The 20,182-nt window shown below is 41.0% G+C and overlaps 1 protein-coding gene across 1 annotated transcript; it reads left to right on the top strand.

The window, feature by feature from the left end:
• The first annotated feature begins 813 nt into the window (after positions 1 to 813).
• Positions 814 to 19,868, top strand: LOC140371923 (uncharacterized). Its single transcript, XM_072459161.1, has 7 exons — positions 814 to 954; positions 2,151 to 2,266; positions 4,076 to 4,195; positions 5,880 to 5,954; positions 8,842 to 8,912; positions 10,531 to 10,696; positions 13,892 to 19,868. The coding sequence occupies exons 2-7, from the start codon at positions 2,198 to 2,200 to the stop codon at positions 14,075 to 14,077; spliced, it is 687 nt and encodes a 228-aa protein (XP_072315262.1). The 5' UTR covers positions 814 to 954; positions 2,151 to 2,197; the 3' UTR covers positions 14,078 to 19,868.
• Positions 19,869 to 20,182: the final 314 nt, after the last annotated feature.

Here is a 20,182-nt window from a genome sequence, read left to right as displayed (position 1 = left end):
TGACTGTGTGTGACTGTGTGTCATTGTGTGTGACTGTGTGTGATTGTGTGTGACTGAGTGTGATTGTGTGTGACTGTGTGTGATTGTGTGTGATTGTGTGTCATTTTGTGTGACTGTGTGTGACTGTGTGTGACTGTGTGTGATTGTGTGTGACTGTGTGTGACTGTGTGTGATTGTGTGTGATTGTGTGTGACTGTGTGTCATTGTGTGTGACTGTGTGTGATTGTGTGTGACTGTGTGTGACTGTGTGTGACTGTGTGTGATTGTGTGTGACTGTGTGTGACTGTGTGTGACTGTGTGTGATTGTGTGTGACTGTGTGTGACTGTGTGTCATTGTGTGTGATTGTTGTTATTAAACAAATTGAATCATATTTTCTCACCATTTCCAAAAGTTTAAACCAAAAAGCCATTTCTACTTATGAAAATTGTGTGTCTGTATGTAAATGTTTTTGATGTATAAAATGTAATTGTAAATGTAATATGCCCCGCCCCCTGGCATTCCTTTAACTGTTTGTTATCTGTCAATGTTTTGTTATAAAGAATTTTGACAATTAAAAAAAAACAAAAAAAGAAATGTTTTATAGAACTTCCTGTCCCCGTTTTATTTTGACGCGCCAGACCGGAGGTGTGTGTTCCATTCCACTGTCACTGTCATATAAAGAATTTTGACAATTAAAAAAAAGTATAAAAAAATAACATGTTTTATTGAACTTCCTGTCCCAGTTTTATTTTGACGCGCCAGACCGGAAGTGTGTGTTCCATTCCGCTGTCATCGCTCCGTGGACGCGCGTCTCGTCTGGCCGCGCGCGCTCCCGTCACCTCGGGTCCCGCCGCCGCCGCCGCGATGCCCCACATCCACCGCGACCACCGCAACGATGTCCCCCCGCGCGCCTCACGCCGCCCCCGCGACGCCTTCCACGCACGTGCCGCGCGTTCGGACCGGATGCGTTTGAGGTACGTGCCAAAAAAACAACAACAACAAAAACAACAACAAAAACGGAGGACTTCGCATCGCTCCGGACGCGAACCAGCGGCGTTCACGCGTTTATGCTCACGTAATGTCACAAGTTGCGTCCGGCTGTCGCGGGCTTACGTAACGCGGCCGGTGGTGCGGACGTACGCGTAACGGACGGACGGTTAGAAGCCAGTTTGTGTCGTTAGATCGGGTTGTTGTGGCGGGACGTGAAACGGAAACGCGTTATGACAGAAAATGTAACGTGAAAAACAAAACGGATTGTAACAAAATAAATAAACGTTGTTGTTGGAGTTGATTTGACGTGAAACGGCTCCGGTTTTGTCCCGGTTCGTGTCCCGTTCAGCGCGGGGACAATTCACTGACCGAACTGGGACTATAATCGACTGTCAGAAGTAATCGTAGTCGTATTTTGATCATCGTAGTCGTTCTTTGGATTAAACACACTCTAAAACACCGCGAAAAGACCTTTTATAACAAACACGACATTATTAAATCAAAGTGTCAAAAAAGGATAAACCATTTCAGATTTTCACCATTTATACGCTTTATTTCTACATATTGTCTATGTCTATATTTGTTCAATCACGATACAAAATATATCAAAAAAATCTGAATTAACAATATTTTTTAATAAATTACTATATAATAATAATAATAATAATAATATAATATATAATACAAATAATAATTGTTTTTTGCAGCCCTATTATTAGCCTGGCAAGTATCACAATTTGACACATATTCCTTTGTTATTTGTGGCTAAAGTACGATCCCGACCAGCGGTGCGCAATATATTGTAAATATATATATAGGTAGATATATCGCTATTGCAACAAACTTAATACTATAATACAGATGTCGTCCTTCTGAAAGTTATTTAAAAAAAGCTGATTCTTGTCATTTATACTGTGGGAAAAGTGTATATTTTTCTACACTGGAATCCTCCTGGACAAATGAGGGATTACGCCGTCATTTATAGTATAATATTATTTAGTCTTAATAGCCTTGTCCTTATCAAATATCAATGCATCGTTACACAAATTATAATATATGCAAATGATCTGATTCAAACGTTTGCACAGATGTATTTGTGGATACAATAATGTGCCGGCGTTTATGTAAAACCAAGCAAAAACGCGCTAAAAAAAAGCTCTTCCCTTTGTTTCTGTTGCAGGTGTGCGAGCGCGTGAGAGGTCAAGGGTCACGGAGAGGTCAGGGGTCATGCTGAGGCGGGGATCGGAGCCGCGCGGCCCGTTCTCCTCCGGCGACGCGTCCGACAACGACTACGAGGTGAGACGACTACCGATAACTCGTCGTGAACATCGTCCGCGGTCCGCCGGGCCTTCCCTGGACGTGTCCCGACAGAGCTAGCCTGAAGGTGTAAACGTGACCCAGCTAGCTTTACCGTCTTCACCCACTCTACTCTGAGCTCGTCCAAGGAAACTTTCTTCCATCTTCCTACCAGGCTTTTAGGTAGAAACCCGTCTTCCCGTATTCCGGACGGGGTATTTGAAAATGTGGACGGGTATTTTCCAGTGCAGGGACGGCCATTTTGTTAATACATCGTAGAAAAAAAGGGAATATTATCATTAAATCGGGCCGGGAAGCGTTTGACGATAGTCCGCCATCACAGCTGACTGTTTACAAGTGAAAATTTGCATGCTGCACGCTGATTGGTCGATGAAATTTGTGTGCTTGGCCGTGATTGGCTGCCGAGCCGTGGTCCGGAGAATGCCGAAGCTACTCGTTTTTTCGCCCAGTCGGACCCCGTTTCAAATCCCATCGAAAAGCCTGATTCCTACTTATATCTGCCTGACGTTTACCTCTTCAAGAACCAGTACTTTGACTACTACCTTAGCTGTAACTTTGGTCGTAGAAAAGAGTATTTTTTTATGCCGTTACAAGTGTTTTTTTTTGCCAATTTTATCTTCAGTTACTGGCGGTTACAAGCGGAAGAAACCAATTTATCGACCGACTCGCTTTTCTGGCTGAAAATGCTGTTCTTAGTGAAGGGTTTGCGAGCGTTGGGAACAAATTAGACAGATTTGAATACAGACTTCCTGCTTTGCATAGGGGCGTATGCCGGGTATGCAAACCTCTCTCGGCGTTGTACCACAACAGTGTCGGATTTACTTGCCAAGCTGTAAAAACAGAGAAACAATGAAACGATTCCTTTTTTTAAATGCCTTAAACGCCTTGACACGCCTTTGATATGAATCGTTACTGTCATTTAAGATGTTTGAATTAAATATACAAATATATACATTCTCGATAACAGGGATTTCTTTGTGTTTTGATGCAAAGGATCATGGTCTATGTAGTTTACTCTTGTTTCTTTAGCTGCAGCAAACCACTGCGTTTAAGGAAAAGATGATTATAATCCGATATATCGCGACACGTCAAGGTGTTAGCGTTGTTTCTGAGACTTGTCGCCGTACGTTTGGAGAATGTCAAATTGTGAGAGTGAATCCAAAAGCTGCGGGAAAAAAATCATCTGTGGGGATTGTAAGATATGAAAATCGCCGCTCTTTTGATAGTTTTAGTCTTTTTCCTTTTCCTGTGGTTGGACTAGTTTAGATGTAGAGACCTATTTTATTCAATATCTGCACCAATGAGGCCACTTCAATGTGAAGCGCTCACTTCTGAGGAAAGAAAACTGTTAAAATATTTCAAACATTTAAAAAATCCGACCTAACGACCTGGATTTTTTTTTCAATGTTACTGGAAACACACTATATCTATTGTGTTTTTGGCCTTACCTTCACGGCAAGATGGTCGACGAAAGACAAGGCATCAGTCAATCGACAAAAAGAGGACGCGGCGCTGGCAAAGTCTCAAAAAGCAAAGAATCTTGTAAAAAAAAAGCAAAGGAGCGCACAAAGGGAAGTGTCGAGCGAGTGTCGTCGTACGTAAGGCCAGATTAATAAAAAACGTGTTAGAGTTAGACACCATCGACCTGTTAATCAACCGAACGACCAAAAGACTACGTTATTACTTCATAGAAATAGAAAGGCTGAAGACTGGAGATTCGGCGGTGGCAGACACTCCACAGAGCAGCTTTACATATGTGGCCCCAATGTATGTCTCTGGTTGTTTCAGTTGGGGGCCGGCTGTGGAGGGTCGGAGGGGCCCTGCGTGTGCGACCTCGGCCCCTGCACACTGTATTCAGAGGCCCACACGCCCGCTCCGCCGAGGCCCTGGAGGAACGCCGGAGGAAAGGTTTGTCCCACCTCAAAGGTCCTAGTTTTTGTCCTCTTTTTGTACAGTTTAGTGCTGGTTTAGGGCCGATTCAGTCCAGGTTCAGACCGAGTTCTGATCTGGTTTAATCCTGGTTTAGACCTGGTTTAGACCTGGTTTAGACCTGGTTTAGACCTGGTTTAGACCTGGTTTAGACCTGGTTTAGACCTGGTTTCGTCCTTGGTTGGACCTTGTTTAGTCCTGGTTTAGACCTGGTTTAGTCCTGGTTTAGACCTGGTTCAGACCTGGTTTAGACCTGGTTCAGTCCTGGTTTAGACCTGGTTTAGACCTGGTTTAGTCCTGGTTAGACCTGGTTTAGTCCTGGTCTAGTTCTGGTTTAGACCTGGTTTGGACCTGGTTTAGTCCTGGTTTAGACCTGGTTTGGACCTGGTTTAGTCCTGGTTTAGTCCTGGTTAGGCCTGGTTTGGACCTGGTTTAGTCCTGGTTTAGACCTGGTTTGGACCTGGTTTGGACCTGGTTTAGACCTGGTTTAGTCCTGGTTTAGACCTGGTTTGGACCTGGTTTGGACCTGGTTTAGACCTGGTTTAGACCTGGTTTAGTCCTGGTTTAGTCCTGGTTAGGCCTGGTTTGGACCTGGTTTAGTCCTGGTTTAGACCTGGTTTGGACCTGGTTTGGACCTGGTTTAGACCTGGTTTAGACCTGGTTTAGTCCTGGTTTAGACCTGGTTTAGACCTGGTTTAGTTCTGGTTTAGTTCTGGTTTAGACCTGGTTTAGACCTGGTTTAGTCCTGGTTTAGACCTGGTTTAGTCCTGGTTCAGACCTGGTTTAGACCTGGTTTAGTCCTAGTTTAGTCCTGGTTTAGACCTGGTTTAGTCCTGGTTTAGTCCTGGTTTAGACCTGGTTCAGACCTGGTTTAGACCTGGTTTAGACCTGTTTTAGTCCTAGTTTAGTCCTGGTCCAGACCTGGTTTAGACCTGGTTTAGTCCTGGTTTAGACCTGGTTTAGTCCTTGTTCAGATCTTGTTCAGTCCTGGTTTAGACCTGGTTTAGTCTTGGTTTAGTCTTGGTTTAGTCCTGGTTTAGTCCTGGTTTAGACCTGGTTTAGCCCTGGTTTAGTCCTGGTTTAGACGTGGTTTAGCCCTGGTTTAGACCTGGTTTAGACCTGGTTTAGACCTGGTTTAGCCCTGGTTTAGTCCTGGTTTAGTCCTAGTTTACTCCTGGTTTACTCCTGGTTTACTCCTGGTTTAGTCCTGGTTTAGTCCTGGTTTAGACCTGGTTTAGACCTGCTTCAGACCTGCTTCAGACCTGGTTTAGACCTGGTTTAGACATGGTTTAGCCCTGGTTTAGACCTGGTTTAGTCCTGGTTTAGCCCTGGTTTAGCCCTGGTTTAGTCCTGGTTTAGACGTGGTTTAGCCCTGGTTTAGACCTGGTTCAGACCTGGTTTAGACCTGGTTCAATCCTGGTTTAGACCTGGTTTAGACCTGGTTTAGACCTTGTTTGGACCTGATTTAGTCCTGGTTCAGACCTGGTTTAGACCTGGTTTAGTCTTGGTTTAGTCCTGGTTTAGACCTGGTTCAGACCTGGTTTAGACCTTGTTTAGACCTGGTTTAGACCTGGTTTAGCCCTGGTTTAGCCCTGGTTTAGCCCTGGTTTAGACTCTGGGGCGGAGTCTGTTTTGCATGTCATTAAAGTCTTTGCATGTCCAGGAGACTCTGCTGTGCCAACACTGTGGAAAGAACAGAGCGGCTGTGACCAGGTTCTCAGAGGGATACGGAACAGAGGTAAAGGAAAACTACGCAGCTAAACACCAGGCATTTTACTTTCTCACAGCTGTTGTCGTTACCTGCGCCTGAACCCGAGTCACATACAATTGACTTTTATTCTTCAATATTGTTGAGTTTTGACGGTGAAACAAACCCGTTTTTAAAAGGTAGCACACAGGTAAGATCATTTATTACTTATATCGTAAATACTTTTAACATTATTTTGCTAATCGATTATTCTTTCTATGAATTTGATCCAAAAAGACCAGTGAATATGAGATTTTTACCAAATTTGACCCAGATAAAGCTGAAGTGAAGTATTTTCATCAAAATCTCAAATCAATCATTATGTTTTTTGTATTTTCGTGGCCGATACCGATTGTTCCAGAGAAATACATGACTGATGTTTTTTTTTTTTTTTTTTTTTCAATTAACGACAATAAAATAAAATAGAATAAAAATAACATAACAAAAAAAAATCACAAAACCCACTGAAAACCCCGCCCCCACCTCATATTCACACACAAAAACTCAAAAACTAAACTTAATAAATAACTAAATAGCATAGATGAAACATAAAAAGTAAAACAACACCAGTATGTGTATTTCCAATGTGTTTTAGAGGGCCATGTATTTATTTTCCAAACTTAATTACTTTCTGGCTGATGTTTTTTGGCAAGATTTAGGCCCGATTTTGATCATTTTGTTTGAAAAATAAATGTAAAGTAGTGAGTAAATATATATATGTATATAACGTGAATGTATTTGGAAGGACAAATGATCAAATTTGGGGGGAAATTTGAAATACTAAATCTGATGGAGCCGTGTTTTGTACAGATGTATTTAAAAGCAGCTCGCGGGGTCAAACCAGGAAGTAAAAGGAAAGTTGTGACGCCGCACTCACAAACTCTTCACTGTAAAGAATTAGGACGCTTACATTTTTCTTAGCTGATGTTTTTGGGCGAGATTTAGGCCCAATTTGAATCATTTTGACTGAAAAATACATCTACTACTCAAGAAAGTAAGAGAGTAACTATATTATAAAAGTACATATGTATTTAACGTGAATGTAATTAGAAAGACAAATGACAACATCTGTCAAAAAAAATTGAAAAACTAAATCTGATGGAGCCGTGTGTTGTACAGATGTATTTAAAAGCAGCTCGCGGGGTCAAAATCAGACCGCAGTGTGCTGTCGACCGCAAACCAGGAAGTAAAAGGAAAGTTGTGACGCCGCACTCACAAACTCTTCACTGTAAAGAATTAAGACGCTCGCAATGTGTTTGGACCGCAGCAAACTGTTTAAAAGGAATTGTTCTGTTTTTACCGTTTTTAAGAAGGTAAAAAGCGGGTGCAGCATCTTTAATGTTGTCGACATAAACGTTTGTCACTCACAGAGGGAAGAGGAAACAACACTGCACAATATATATATATATATATATATAACTCACATACGATTCAAAAAGTGTTCTAGTTGCAGTCATTTTTTACTCAAGTACAAGTATACAAGAGCAAATACATGACTCGAGTATAAGTAATTGTATGACGACATAGATTTTTAAGTAACATTTTTCAAGTACCTGTTAAAAAAATATGCTCTAAAACGACTAAAACGTTTTAAATTGCAGATATTCGTGTAACTAAATCATTTTTAGCTGCTCGTTTATATATATTTCTGTTCGCTAAAATTTTGCACGTTAACGCAAACTCTGAACGTGCTAAAAATAACCCCTGAAGTGCTCTCGAACTAAACTTTTGAACTTTTGTGCTCTGTTAAAAGGAAGTGGAAAGCGTATAATTTAAGTATAAGTGCAGTAATCGCAGTAAGCCCAGCACCAACTCAAAGTAACTGTGTACAATTAGGACTGTTGGATTATGAATAAATGACTTAAAATTAAATATATGCAACAAAAAAAAGATATTGATGGGTTTCATCTACTGTTGAGTGACATTTTGAATTTTTCCCATTCAAAAGACTATTATTTACTTTTAATTTGTTCATTGCTAATTTTTTTCATCGTTTTTCACAGTTTTTCATAATTTTTCATAATTTTTCATCATTTTTCATCATTCTGGAACCCGGTCAAGCTCATTTACCCGACACGTTTACGTCAACTGTTGTTATGGAAATGAACTATCCACCTCTGCTCTCATCATCCGTTGACCTCATTTATTTTTAAGCGCCGTACCGGCCCTTTTAAGAGCGCTCTCCGGCCTCATAACGCACAGGCCCATTACATTGCCTCTGGTCTATTTGTGGATTAGCGGGGCACCTTAATACGAGACCCCTATGAAATGATCCGAGCGTGTCTTAAAGGGACGACGGCGACGGCCCAATGAATAATACCTCGTTTGAGTCATATCTGTATGTGTGACAAAACAGGCTGGTATTATTAGCAAAGGTGATACATGTGTGGCTAAATCAGTAGGATTATGATACAGCAATAGCATTGGCACATGTTTGACACTAGAACAGCTAATCGTGATTCACAGGGGGCTATTTTGGATAAATACAGCATGACATTTTGAGTAATTATACTAATAGTTATGCTACTGCCCTAATACAATGATTAATACAGGAATTCAAATGTATTTCTAGTGTTGTTACTGCCTTATTTTATGTTTGTGCACAGCCAGGACAAGTACAGTATATTGGTGCGAAACAGGAGTGGCATCTGGCTTAAATTCCATGAAAATACACACAAATGTCAAGGCAAGGCGAGTTCAATTGTAGGTCACAATTTGTGCACAAAGTAAGAACAGGAAAAGAACAAACAAATGTAAATGATCTTTAGGAATGTAAATAATCTGATGGATAAACTTGATTCATTTTACTGTTATCTTGTGTTTGGCATTGTATTTGTTATTCTGTTATAGTCATATTTGTGTGTGTTTTCTTTTGCAGGAGGAGTATGGCCTGTCAGATCCGCAGGGCGACAGCGACGCAGATGCGGATATAGAGGACACAGACAGCAGGTTAAGCACAAAGTATTGTATTTAGAAGATAACTTGAACAATTATTAATTAAAACATGATGGTGGAAAATACATTTTGATGTACTGGTAAAAATAATGTATGTGAAAATGTGTAAACATGAGTTAAACATGAATTTTCCAATAGAAAAGAAAAACATTTTGGGGGTATAATACATAATAATACATGTATCTCACAAAATGTGCGTCCAAAAGGCTAACACGATCAGAAAACGTGAAAAAACTGGCTCTTTACTGTTTTACGCATGTGAATAGTGAGCTCCCCGTCTGGCTTATTCCTAAAACCCACCCACTGTTCGAAAGCTTGGCTCATTGACTAGAAAAATATGACAATGAAAAAGTACGACGTCACTTCTTTAGCGTGATAGCACAGGTAATAGACCAACTGCGCAGATCTCGAAAGGTGACGCTTGGTTTGTCCAAAAAGCTGTGCCAGACGAACCCGTGAACGGAAAACTGGCGGATGATGGTCTCATTCTGTAGCTGAACGTGTGAGGAAAACAAACGCACCCAGCAGTATTTTCCATCTGGAGCCAGTGTTTTGTTATGTACAGAGAGAAGTTTCGTATTTTTTCACCTAAGAAAACGCTGTTTACTGGACTATTTCTGCAAATGGGAAAAATACAAGTGGATGTTGTTTTTTTGGGGATTATTACGGACAGAATGAGTACAGCTACAGATTGATTGAACCCCGTTGAAGAAATGTGTTATGAAAAGTAGATTTTTATCACAAGCTTATTGGTAATTGCTTATTGGGGCATATTATTCAAAGCAAATCAATGACACATTTGTTTTGTTGAGAAAAGTATGTAAGGCTTGCTGGTATTGACAATGAAAATAAGAGTGATGATAAAATAGTACGTCTAAAGTCCGGTTTTAGCATGGTAAGGCGTAAACAATGGGCACATCTAACTTTTGTGCACAGGGCAAAATAGTTTGGTGTTAAAGGGATGATTTTTTTAAATACACTATACCCAACTTACCCAAGTCGTTTTTTTCCTCATACATTTTTATTGTAAAAGCTGCTCTTAGGCTCAAAATAAGACTGCTGTGTGCTGTCTGCATGGATACAGTTTGCATCCAAGGGAAGAGCTACTGAAGTGCCTCTGTGGAGGAAGCAATCCATTAATTTTAATATAGAAGAGCTGCTTTATCACCCAATGTTCAACAACCACAAGGGCAAATAAGATAAGATAAGATAATTTCAGCGTTGCAACACAAAGCAGGCACAGAAGTAAACAACAAAGAACAGATAACTTATAATAGAAAAGCTCTAATGCTCTTGGACTTATATTATACACTAAATACAGACCTGAAGACACAAAGACGAATAAAGTGGCCCAATGGCCCAAATACATATAAATATTCATGAATGCTAACGGTAGCTTTGGGCTCAATGCTACCGCGGTGACTCGACATTAATTAGCTTAAAATACACTTAATTCGACCAGAAATCATCTTAAAAATGGAAAAAGTAGTGGTTCCTTTTTAATCAACAGAGAGTTTTCTCCCACACCAGACCACGGCTCCCAATGTCATTATCATGTGTTGTCCACTATATCTATAAAGTATTTCATCTTGCTGTGTTCTGATTGGTGCAGACTGCAGGAGCCCGGGTCTTTGCAGCGAATCAGCTCTCGGCGTCGGAAGCGGCCGAGGATCGCGCGTCAGGACACAACTGAAAGCGAAGATGACGGAGGCCACAGCCATCGTACCCACCGCTGGAACCTGCGCCTCAGCCCGAGTCACAGCCGCCCCATCCTGGAGGTGAGTCACAGTCAGGTGCCCCATCCTGGAGGTGAGTCAGTCAGAGCCAAAGCCGCTCCATCCTGGAGGCAAGTCACAGGTGCCCCATCCTGGAGGTGAGTCACAAGTCCCCCATCCCGACGGTAAAGTTACAGCTGCAACTTCCTGAAGGTAAAGCCACAGCTATCCCATCCTCACGGTGAATCACAGCCACAGCCGCCGCATTCTGAAGGTGACTTTCATTCACATCCATCCCATACTGAAGGTGAGTCTCATTCAGAGTAGCCCCACCCTAGAGGTGAGTCACATCCGCCCCGTCCTGAATGCAAGTTACAGTCACAACAACAGACTCCCCATTCTGAAGAGTCACATCCACAGCTACATCATTCTGGAGGTAAAGTCACAGTGACAACTGCCCCATCCTGGTGGTGAGTCACAAGTACCCCATTCTGGTGTAAGTACCCCATTCTGGTGTAAGTACCCCATTCTGGTGTAAGTACCCCATTCTGGTGTAAGTACCCCATCCTGGTGTAAGTACCCCCATCCTGGTGGTGAGTCACAAGTACCCCATCCTGGTGGTGAGTCACAAGTACCCCATCCTGGTGGTGAGTCACAAGTACCCCATCCTGGCGGTGAGTCACAAGTACCCCATCCTGGTGGTGAGTCACAAGTACCCCATCCTGGTGGTGAGTCACAAGTACGAGTCACAAGTACCCCATCCTGGTGGTGAGTCACAAGTACCCCATCCTGGTGGTGAGTCACAAGTACCCCATCCTGGTGGTGAGTCACAAGTACCCCATCCTGGTGGTGAGTCACAAGTACCCCATCCTGGTGGTGAGTCACAAGTACGAGTCACAAGTACCCCATCCTGGTGGTGAGTCACAAGTACCCCATCCTGGTGGTGAGTCACAAGTACCCATCCTGGTGGTGAGTCACAAGTACGAGTCACAAGTTTATTTGTAGAGCACATTTCATACACAAGGCAATTCAAAGTGCTTCACACAGCAGGAAAAATACATTCAAATCACAAAGAAATTACAGAAACAGAAATACAATAAAATTAACTAAATTAAAAATTATCAATCCAACTGATTGTTTAAACTAATAAAATCACAAACAAAAGAGAGGAGTGCAAAGGAAAAATCCTTTCAGTCATATGCGCAGCTAAACAAAACAGTTTTTAGCTTAGATTTGAACATTGTCAGAGTAGAAGCCTGTCTCACATCTTCAGGAAGACTGTTCCAGATTTTAGCTGCATAAAACTGAAACGCAGATTCCCCATGTTTTGTCCTGACTCTGGGCACCAGCAGGAGGCCGGTCCCTGAGGTCCTCAGAGTCCGAGATGGTTCATATGGCACTAACATATCTAAGATGTACTTTGGTGCTAGGCCATGGAGAGACATGTACACAAGCAGAGCTGCTTTAAAGTCTATTCTCTGAGCCACAGGGGGCAGTGCAGAGACCTGAGAACAGGACTAATGTGATGGTACTTCCTGGTTCTAGTCAGGACCCGAGCAGCAGCGTTCTGGATGTACTGCAGCTGTTTTACAACTCGTTTGGAGAGGCCAGTGAGCAGGCCGTTACAGTAGTCTAATCTACTGGAGACAAACGCATGGATAAGTCTCTCTAAATTTGGTTTTGACACTATATTTTTGATTTTGGCAATGTTTTTAGATGGTAAAAAGCTGCTGATGTTATTGATTTGACGTGGCTATTAAAGTTCAAGTCTGAGTCCATTATTACCCCCAGATTTCTAACTTGGTTTGTAGGTTTTAGAGCGAGACTCTGGAGGTGACCGCTAACACTTTCTCTTTGTTTATGTGGCCAAAAACGATTATTTCAGTCTTGTCTGAGTTCAGCTGGAGAAAGTTGTTTTGCATCCACAAACTGATCTGTTGGATGCAGTGACAGAGTGAATCTACTGGTCCATAGTCACCTGCCGATAGTGAAACATAGATCTGAGTGTCGTCTGCATAATTGTGATAGGACACATTTTCACTGCGTATCAACTGACCTAACGGCAGCATGTAGAGGTTGAACTCCACAGGTCAGGGTCATGTGGTCTGAGACACAGCTACCAATTTCAACAAAGTACTTCCTGTCTTCCAGATAGGACCTTAACCAGTTTAGGGCAGTGCCAGTGATGCCCATCCAGTCCTCTAGTCTCTGTAAGAGGATCCCATGATCGACAGTGTCAAAAGCAGCACTCAGATCTAACAGAATTAAGACTGAGGCTTTGCCCGTGTCAGTGTTCAGGCGGATGTCATTTGTCACCTTGACAAGAGCAGTCTCAGTGCTGTGATGAGGTCTAAAACCTGACTGAAAAACATGAGTTGTTTATTAAGAGGAAATCTGTGAGCTGTTGGTAAACAACCTTTTCAAGGACTTTGCCCCAAAATGGCAGATTAGAGCTGGGCCGGTAATGACTCAGTACTGCGGCATCAAGACTGCTCTTCTTTAGGAGAGGCTTTATGACCGCAGTTTTCAAAGACATTGGGAATGTTCCAGATTTAAGCGACATGTTAACTATGTGAGTGAATGGTGCTAACAAACTGTTCAGCACAGACTTTAGAAATCTGGTGGGTAACACATCGAGGCAGCATGTAGATGAACTCAGACTGGTGAGTTCCACCATCCTGGTGGTGAGTCACAAGTGTACCCCATCCTGGTGGTGAGTCACAAGTGTACCCCATCCTGGTGGGGAGTCACAAGTACCCCATCCTGGTGGTGAGTCACAAGTACCCCATCCTGGTGGTGAGTCACAAGTACCCCATCTGGAGGTAAAGTCAGAGTCGCCCAATGCTGGAAGTGTGGAAGTGGAAGAAGCCACAGCCCCATCCTGGTGGTAAAGTCATAGTCACAATCGCCCCTTCTTGAAGGTACCCCAACAGCTGTCATATCCTGAAGGTGAGTTAGAGCCATAGCCACCACATTCTAGCGGTGAATCTCATTCACAGCCGTCCCATCCTGGATGTGAGTCACAAGTGCCCCAACCTGATGGTAAAGTCGTAGCCTCATCCTTGAGGTGAGACACATCCACAGCCACTCCATTCTGTAGGTGAGTTACTGCCACAGCCGCACCATCCAGGAGGTGAGTCACAGCCACAGCCGCCCCATCCTGAAGCTGACTGGCAATTGTTTGTCAAATGCTTAACCCTCTAACATAAAAGTTCCACAGTACACTTTTATGATTCATATTTCTCCTGTGTTTTCCAGGAGAGCATTTCGCAGGTGCGGCCTCTGATCATCTGTCCTCCAAGCGCAGATGGAGAAAGTGTGGTTGAGCCGAGTCGATCCAAGCGTTCACTTCCTCGTCCTCTGGTTCTCCTGCTGCTCCTTCCACTCTCCCTCTCTGCTGTTATCATTATGTCTTACTTTTTACCGTGGACAAGCTCTCGATGAGCAATTTTAGTTTTTCCGTTTTAACTCAAGTTGGGAAATGTATAGAAAAGGTTTTGTATGGTTCAGGGTTCTCATGCACACTGGAAAAGCCAAACCTGTATTGAAGTTTACTAACAATGGCCTTCCAGTGGTTAACTACCCTTTTTTTAACTAAACATTCCATAATTCATTCTGTTGTCTTTGGAGGTTGTTTATTCTATGAAACTTGGTGACTAAATGTGTCATCTTTGTTCCAAATTGCCTATGAAGCTGTATTAATCAAAACATTATGAACAAAAGCGCTGAGGTAAAATCATAAGCTGCTGGGTCACTACTGATACATTTATACATCCACATGTTACAGCTTATTGTTTGAAGGTTTGCTTACACTGCATTTAACGTTGGGATCCTAGGTGGCCCATTTCTCGCACTATCTTCAAAAAACTCGTCAAAAATGTCCCAATCATAAACTGCTACTAACATCCGAAACAATACAATATAAAGACATAAAATGCTGTAGAGGAACAACAACAGTGATCGCTTAAATTAATTTACCAAAAAACAATGTAAAAAGAGAAACAGAGAAGTGGGCGGAGATAGGGGGAAGGTGAAAACAAAAATATTTGAGCACTCAAGCCTCAAATGCAGGACAATACAGGATTACGCAAACATGCGCAAATCAATCGAAAGACAACTTTTAGCAAAACTAATGATGAGGGAAAACTGATTGGGCATAATCGGGTCAACTTTGACCTTTGGCGACACAATCCTGATCTATTTGCACACTTAGATCAGCTGGAGCTCATGAAACGGTAATGATCTGCGCGCGTTCACCATATTTTGCAGTGTGCGTGGGAACCCTGCTCTTTCCTGAAGCCATTATAAGTGATCCGTGTTGTTCTTACGAAACCTCCTCAGACCGGCTTCACGCTGTCGCTCTCTCACCCCCACAACGTGTAAAAATAGCCCTCTGACGGTGGGATCCAGGGCAGGTAAACTTACACTGCAAAAAGGAATGTCTGGACTGGCTAAAATGACTTGATTCCCGGGTACGAATCTTAATGCGAGCTGCTGTGACGAGTTATAGTGGATTTTGGGCTGTCGCGGGTCAATTGTGACTCAGATCCGTTTTCATGTGCGAAACCAACACCATAGTAGAGCGAAAGTTGATGTTTTGTCAATTTTTCTCCCCCAAAACTTTACTTAAATTGAAAACCTCACTTTGCACTTTCATTGCTGTTGTTTAAAGTGAGATACTATTGGCAAAACTCTTGAACTTAGTAGTGAACTTAGTAAGAACTTTTTAGCACATTTAACTTATTTTTTCAAGCAAAAATCTTGAAACCAGTTCAATAGTCTACATTTTATAAGTAAATATCTCTAATTTCAGTTTAAAAAAATGCTCAAATAAAGATAAACCCTTTATTAAATGATTAAAGTCATTTTTACTAAGGCTAGACATTTGTTTATTTGCAGTGTGCACAGTAAAAACATTCTCAGATGGAAACTAAACCAAGAAGCTGTTCGAACTATGCAATTTATGTGTTTCTAGTGGGTAATTGTAGTGGTACTTTTTAAAGAAATTGTCCTTCAGAGTTGTCGTACCACTCCAATGCATTCATTTCTACTTAATAATCTAACTTTTGAAGTGACAAAAGCGCCGTTCCAAATGGATTGTTCCTTATTTTGAACAGAAATCGCAAATTTTCTCGTATTAGTAAAAATCATTTTGATTGATTCTCTTTATTTTAACAGTTTGAATCGTCAAAACTATTGCGTGAATTACAAGTTATTCCTAAATAGTTCCAAATACGTTTGACTCGAGCCCTTTTCAGATGATGTTCCAAAACTGATTTAGAAGTAACGTGATTTATCGCGCGTTAAACATTTGTCTTCCCATTTCTGGCATCTCGTTTTAAAAGAACAACGTATTGTATGTCTTCTTGGCACTGTCGTCACCTCTGTATTTACGATCGCACCTACAGGGGTTTTAAATAGCGCGTGGCCCTTTCTCTTCATAAGCAATAGCGACAGACAGCGCCCCCAGAGGTCAATGATGTAAATAGCATCTCGTTTTATCCATTGTGAACTTTAGATCGCTGCGGACTGTGTTATATTTCGTTTTTTTCCAGTAAACGTGGATAATGCACAACGGGATCCATGGGTTTCAGAGCGATGAACAAATAAATTAAATATTCTGTCTTTTGAATGATGAAAAGTGCTGAAAATGGAGCCTAAAAAATAAAACTGAAAGGCTAGTTTAAAGCTAGTTTTCGACACGCTGGACTTTTGGGTTCAGTTGATGTAAAATCGTGAACTTTAGAGCAATTTTTTTTGTGGAATTTTGAAGATGGAAAGTGTAAATTGACAAAATAGCCAACGTGACTGTGAAAGTGAACTGCTGCAATACATCAAAATGCAAGTTCTTCTGGCTAAATACTCCAGCAATGTGTTAAAGAAACAGCGTGAACTACGTAGACCATGATCCTTTGCTCCGTTTCAGGGCATTTTAGTGTCAAATTAACAGTTTTACAACATGCACAGTTTACCCTAATGCAATAGATAAATATGATAAAGCCGAATACTGCATAGGGCTGTCAATATTTATAATGTTTATATTCTATTATTATTTGTATTTTCTTTTTCTTTGAATTATTTTTTTTCTATTTCAAAATTAAAAAAACAGAAAGCAAACAAAAACAGACAGGACAGGACCAGATAAAAACTAGAAAGGTAACATTTTAAATAAGAATTTTGGTAAAATAGGGCGTCCAAAGAAAAGAAGGCACACGAGGTCCAAAATAAATGTCCCATTTAGTCCAGTTTCTGTCAAACTTGTACATTTCAGAGTTGAGTTCGTATGCATTTTTTTTTCAGTCTTTTTCAAAACTAAACCATAGTATTTTAAACAAAAAAATCTACCCTGTGGTCTGATTTTGATCCAGAAAAGGTCAACATTTGTCCTATGTATGTCTATTTACAGCATCATTACTTCGTTCAAGTATGGATTCGTATTTGAGCATAGGTTTTCTTGACAAACTGTGATAACTGACCTCGTTACACCCCGATAAGTTTGACTTATTGGTCTTTGATGCGGACACATTCGGGCTCATCTCCGGCCTCCAGGTTAAATATACAGCAGCGCCACGTGAAGCCTCGCCACGCGGGAATAACAGACCTTCAGCGCAACACATGTCGCCCGTTTAATCACCTCTCCACACGTCTGTACATCGCACAGCCGTATGTCACCGTCGCCATGGTCACTGTGGAGGTCAGAGGAGGATAAATGAGGATAAAGTATCGACTGAATGCACTTTTTGAGATTTCCAAGCGGTAACGAGGTGTCCGGGGGCTTGTTATGATGTAAAAATGACAAAATATGAACATTTTTTGGTTTTGGCAAAACAAAAGACATGAGTGTCAGAACCTGTTAGATTAGAGACTTTTTTTTTTTCTTGTTTTAATGACGATAACAATTTTCCCGGACAATAGAAAAGTCATAGAAAATCCTTACCCTACAACAGTTATTCATTGTGTTTTAAGCTATATTACACTCTAATTATTCTTTATTAAACTCAAATTCAACTTTTCAGTCCTTTGGAAGAGCAAACTATTCAAAGCTATTGCTAACGCTTTTGTTAAAATACTTGAAAATATGTTTTCTCTTCAGTTTCGAACATTCTGCCCGTAAACAAACCCTTATCTTCTCTTACAACGATTGCAGACATAAATGTCCACTGCGTAAAGTTGTGTCAGGTTGAAGGTCGGCCGCCTGCTCGTCTCCACGGAGAATTTAATTTGCATCATTTATTATTTAGTCGTAAAAACACCAACGACTGAATGAGGTTTGATAGCACGCGTTAGCGCTAGCGGCAAAACAATGATAATATCCGCGGTGACGAGCAGAAACATAGTTCACCATTACAATATGATCGGATGTTTTGAGCACAACTTACGAGAACTATAAGAAATGCCAGCGTAGATACACCAGTTAAACGTTTCAACACCTTCTCAGTCAACGTTTCTCCTTTATGTTTACTTTTTTCTGCTTTGTAGAAACTGAAGACGGCAAAATATGAGTTATTTAACACTTTTTTGTTTAGTACATTTAAGGTTTAATTTATTTAAGGTGAGAATCTACACCTTAAATAAGGAAAAGAAAGAAAGAACACTCAATCAAAAAGTGTGTTCAAAGTTTTGACTGGTGTATATATTTCAAAAAAATAATAAATGAATACATATTTTCATATATTGCCATTGAAAATTGTGAAATTGGAAAGCGTTCCGGACATCTCAGACTGTAGGAAACTATAAGCTGTAAAGGGTTTACAAAAGACGTGACTTTCTATTTTTTACCTTGAAGAGATTTGCGCTTCAAATTCAGACAATCAGCCCGTGCACAAAATGGCCGTCTCGCGAAAACTAATATATTTGATAGAAAAATTGTGTAATGTTTTTCAGCCCAAGTTTGTCGTTGGCTTCTGAATCTCGCACGTTTCGCTGTAACTTCAAAGAAAGCTCGACAATCAAGTCTTCGTGTCGGAATTCATGTTTTTCTGACTTGACGGAAGAAGCCATTCCGCAGCGCCTCGTGTCGGTATATTACTGTGTTAGTCGTTTTTTTTTACCTTGGATGTTGCTTGCGTTGTTGTGGACATGTGTAAAAGTCCAGGCAGAGGAAATAACGCTCTAGAAATGTAGCGGCAAAGGCGGCGGCCATGTTGTGACTGTAGGAAGATGCTCAAAAGTCCATCTGAAGGTTTTCCCGTTTTTTTATAACTCTGACTTAGTTTGGTGGTGTAGAACCTGTGGTAAATGTTTATCATAGTTTTATTGCCGTTAGGTTGCGGTTTGTGAAAACATTTATAGAAATAACGCTTTAAAATGACAGGAAGTAGAGCTGATGACATACGTCTGTGATGTCATCAGCGTGCGACACAGAGACAGTTTACACTGACATACTTTTCTGACAGTTTAAACCATCGCGGGACTAAATAAAGGTGTTTTATGGTATTATTGTGTGTCAGATCAGAACTGTTGTGTCATTTGTGTGGATTTGTGCTCTTGTTTTCTGTCTGGTTGCTATGGTAACAGCTGTGGAATCACCTCTCTAAGGTCCAGACATGATAAAACTGTGATAAGGGAAGCTCTGGAATAACAGAGTGTGAGAACCTGTTTTTCTGCTGAGGACAAGAGCGCCACCCAGAGGGAAGAAAATACATTGTAAGGAAACGAAATCTGAAAAATAAAAAGATGTATTTCCCTAAAAGTTGCAGAAAAGTTCAATAGGAATGCCAAAAAAAGATATTAAAAACAAAACAGATCCAAATATTAGACCAAATATTTAAATGTCTTACAAATACATAGAATACACTTGGATTTTACCTTGGATTTTTTCAATTGATTTTTTCAATTTCAATTTTTCAACAAAAAATATCCTGAAAAACACGCCTTCTCTCCACAGCTATGAACCTCCACTAAAGGTTACGTAGTGCTCCTTTAAACACGGTTGTAGTAAGTGCTGTAGTATAACATACAGTCACAAAATGGCCACCGGAACTTTTTGAAATGACTTATTCATTTATTGTTCTGTTACTGCTGCTTGGTGTGAGTCTTCTCTACAGTTTTATTCCCTCGCTCTGGTCTCGTCGATATTAGTTTCAACTGTATAAACTGCTCCTGTTCAGAGTCTTAAACTTTATCTTTGCCGTGTCCGTCTCTGTGTTTTAACAACGTCAAAAGAGATCAATAAAGTTAGATTGTATTTTGAAATGTGGTCTTTTTATCTAGATAATATGCTCTTTTGCTCACTTTTTTTAAATCTCGCATTCACCGACTTTCTCCTCGAATTAAAGAAAACCGCTAATGCTAAATATAGTTCCATTTCAGACTGTTATAGGTTTGCCCGTTAGTGCAGCGAAACGCACAACAGACATTGACATTTTACTTGTAAGATCGATAAATATTAGCTTATTAATGGGGCAGGTTTTGGACGGACTTTCCATATATTTACCGTGCACGGGCGGGACTTCTGTGGGCGTTCCTCTGAAGAGCGTGAGTAAAATACAACGCCCATCAGATCTGAATGCTATGGAAACAGACAATGCAACTCAGCGTTTCTACTTA

Source organism: Eucyclogobius newberryi, unplaced genomic scaffold, assembly GCF_026437365.1.
Source record: "Eucyclogobius newberryi isolate DKJ021-1_F unplaced genomic scaffold, fEucNew1.0.hap1 SCAF_22, whole genome shotgun sequence".
NCBI lineage: Eukaryota > Metazoa > Chordata > Actinopteri > Gobiiformes > Gobiidae > Eucyclogobius > Eucyclogobius newberryi.
The sequence above is the reverse complement of the archived record's forward strand: the minus strand, read 5'-3'. Positions and strand labels throughout refer to the sequence as shown.

Coding starts and splice junctions, on each gene's coding strand:
- LOC140371923 (XM_072459161.1), top strand. CDS start 2,198: ATGCTGAGGCGGGGATCGGAGCCGCGCGGCCCGTTCTCCTCCGGCGAC. Junction 2,267..4,075: donor CGTCCGACAACGACTACGAG/GTGAGACGACTA, acceptor TGGTTGTTTCAG/TTGGGGGCCGGCTGTGGAGG. Junction 8,913..10,530: donor ATAGAGGACACAGACAGCAG/GTTAAGCACAAA, acceptor TGATTGGTGCAG/ACTGCAGGAGCCCGGGTCTT.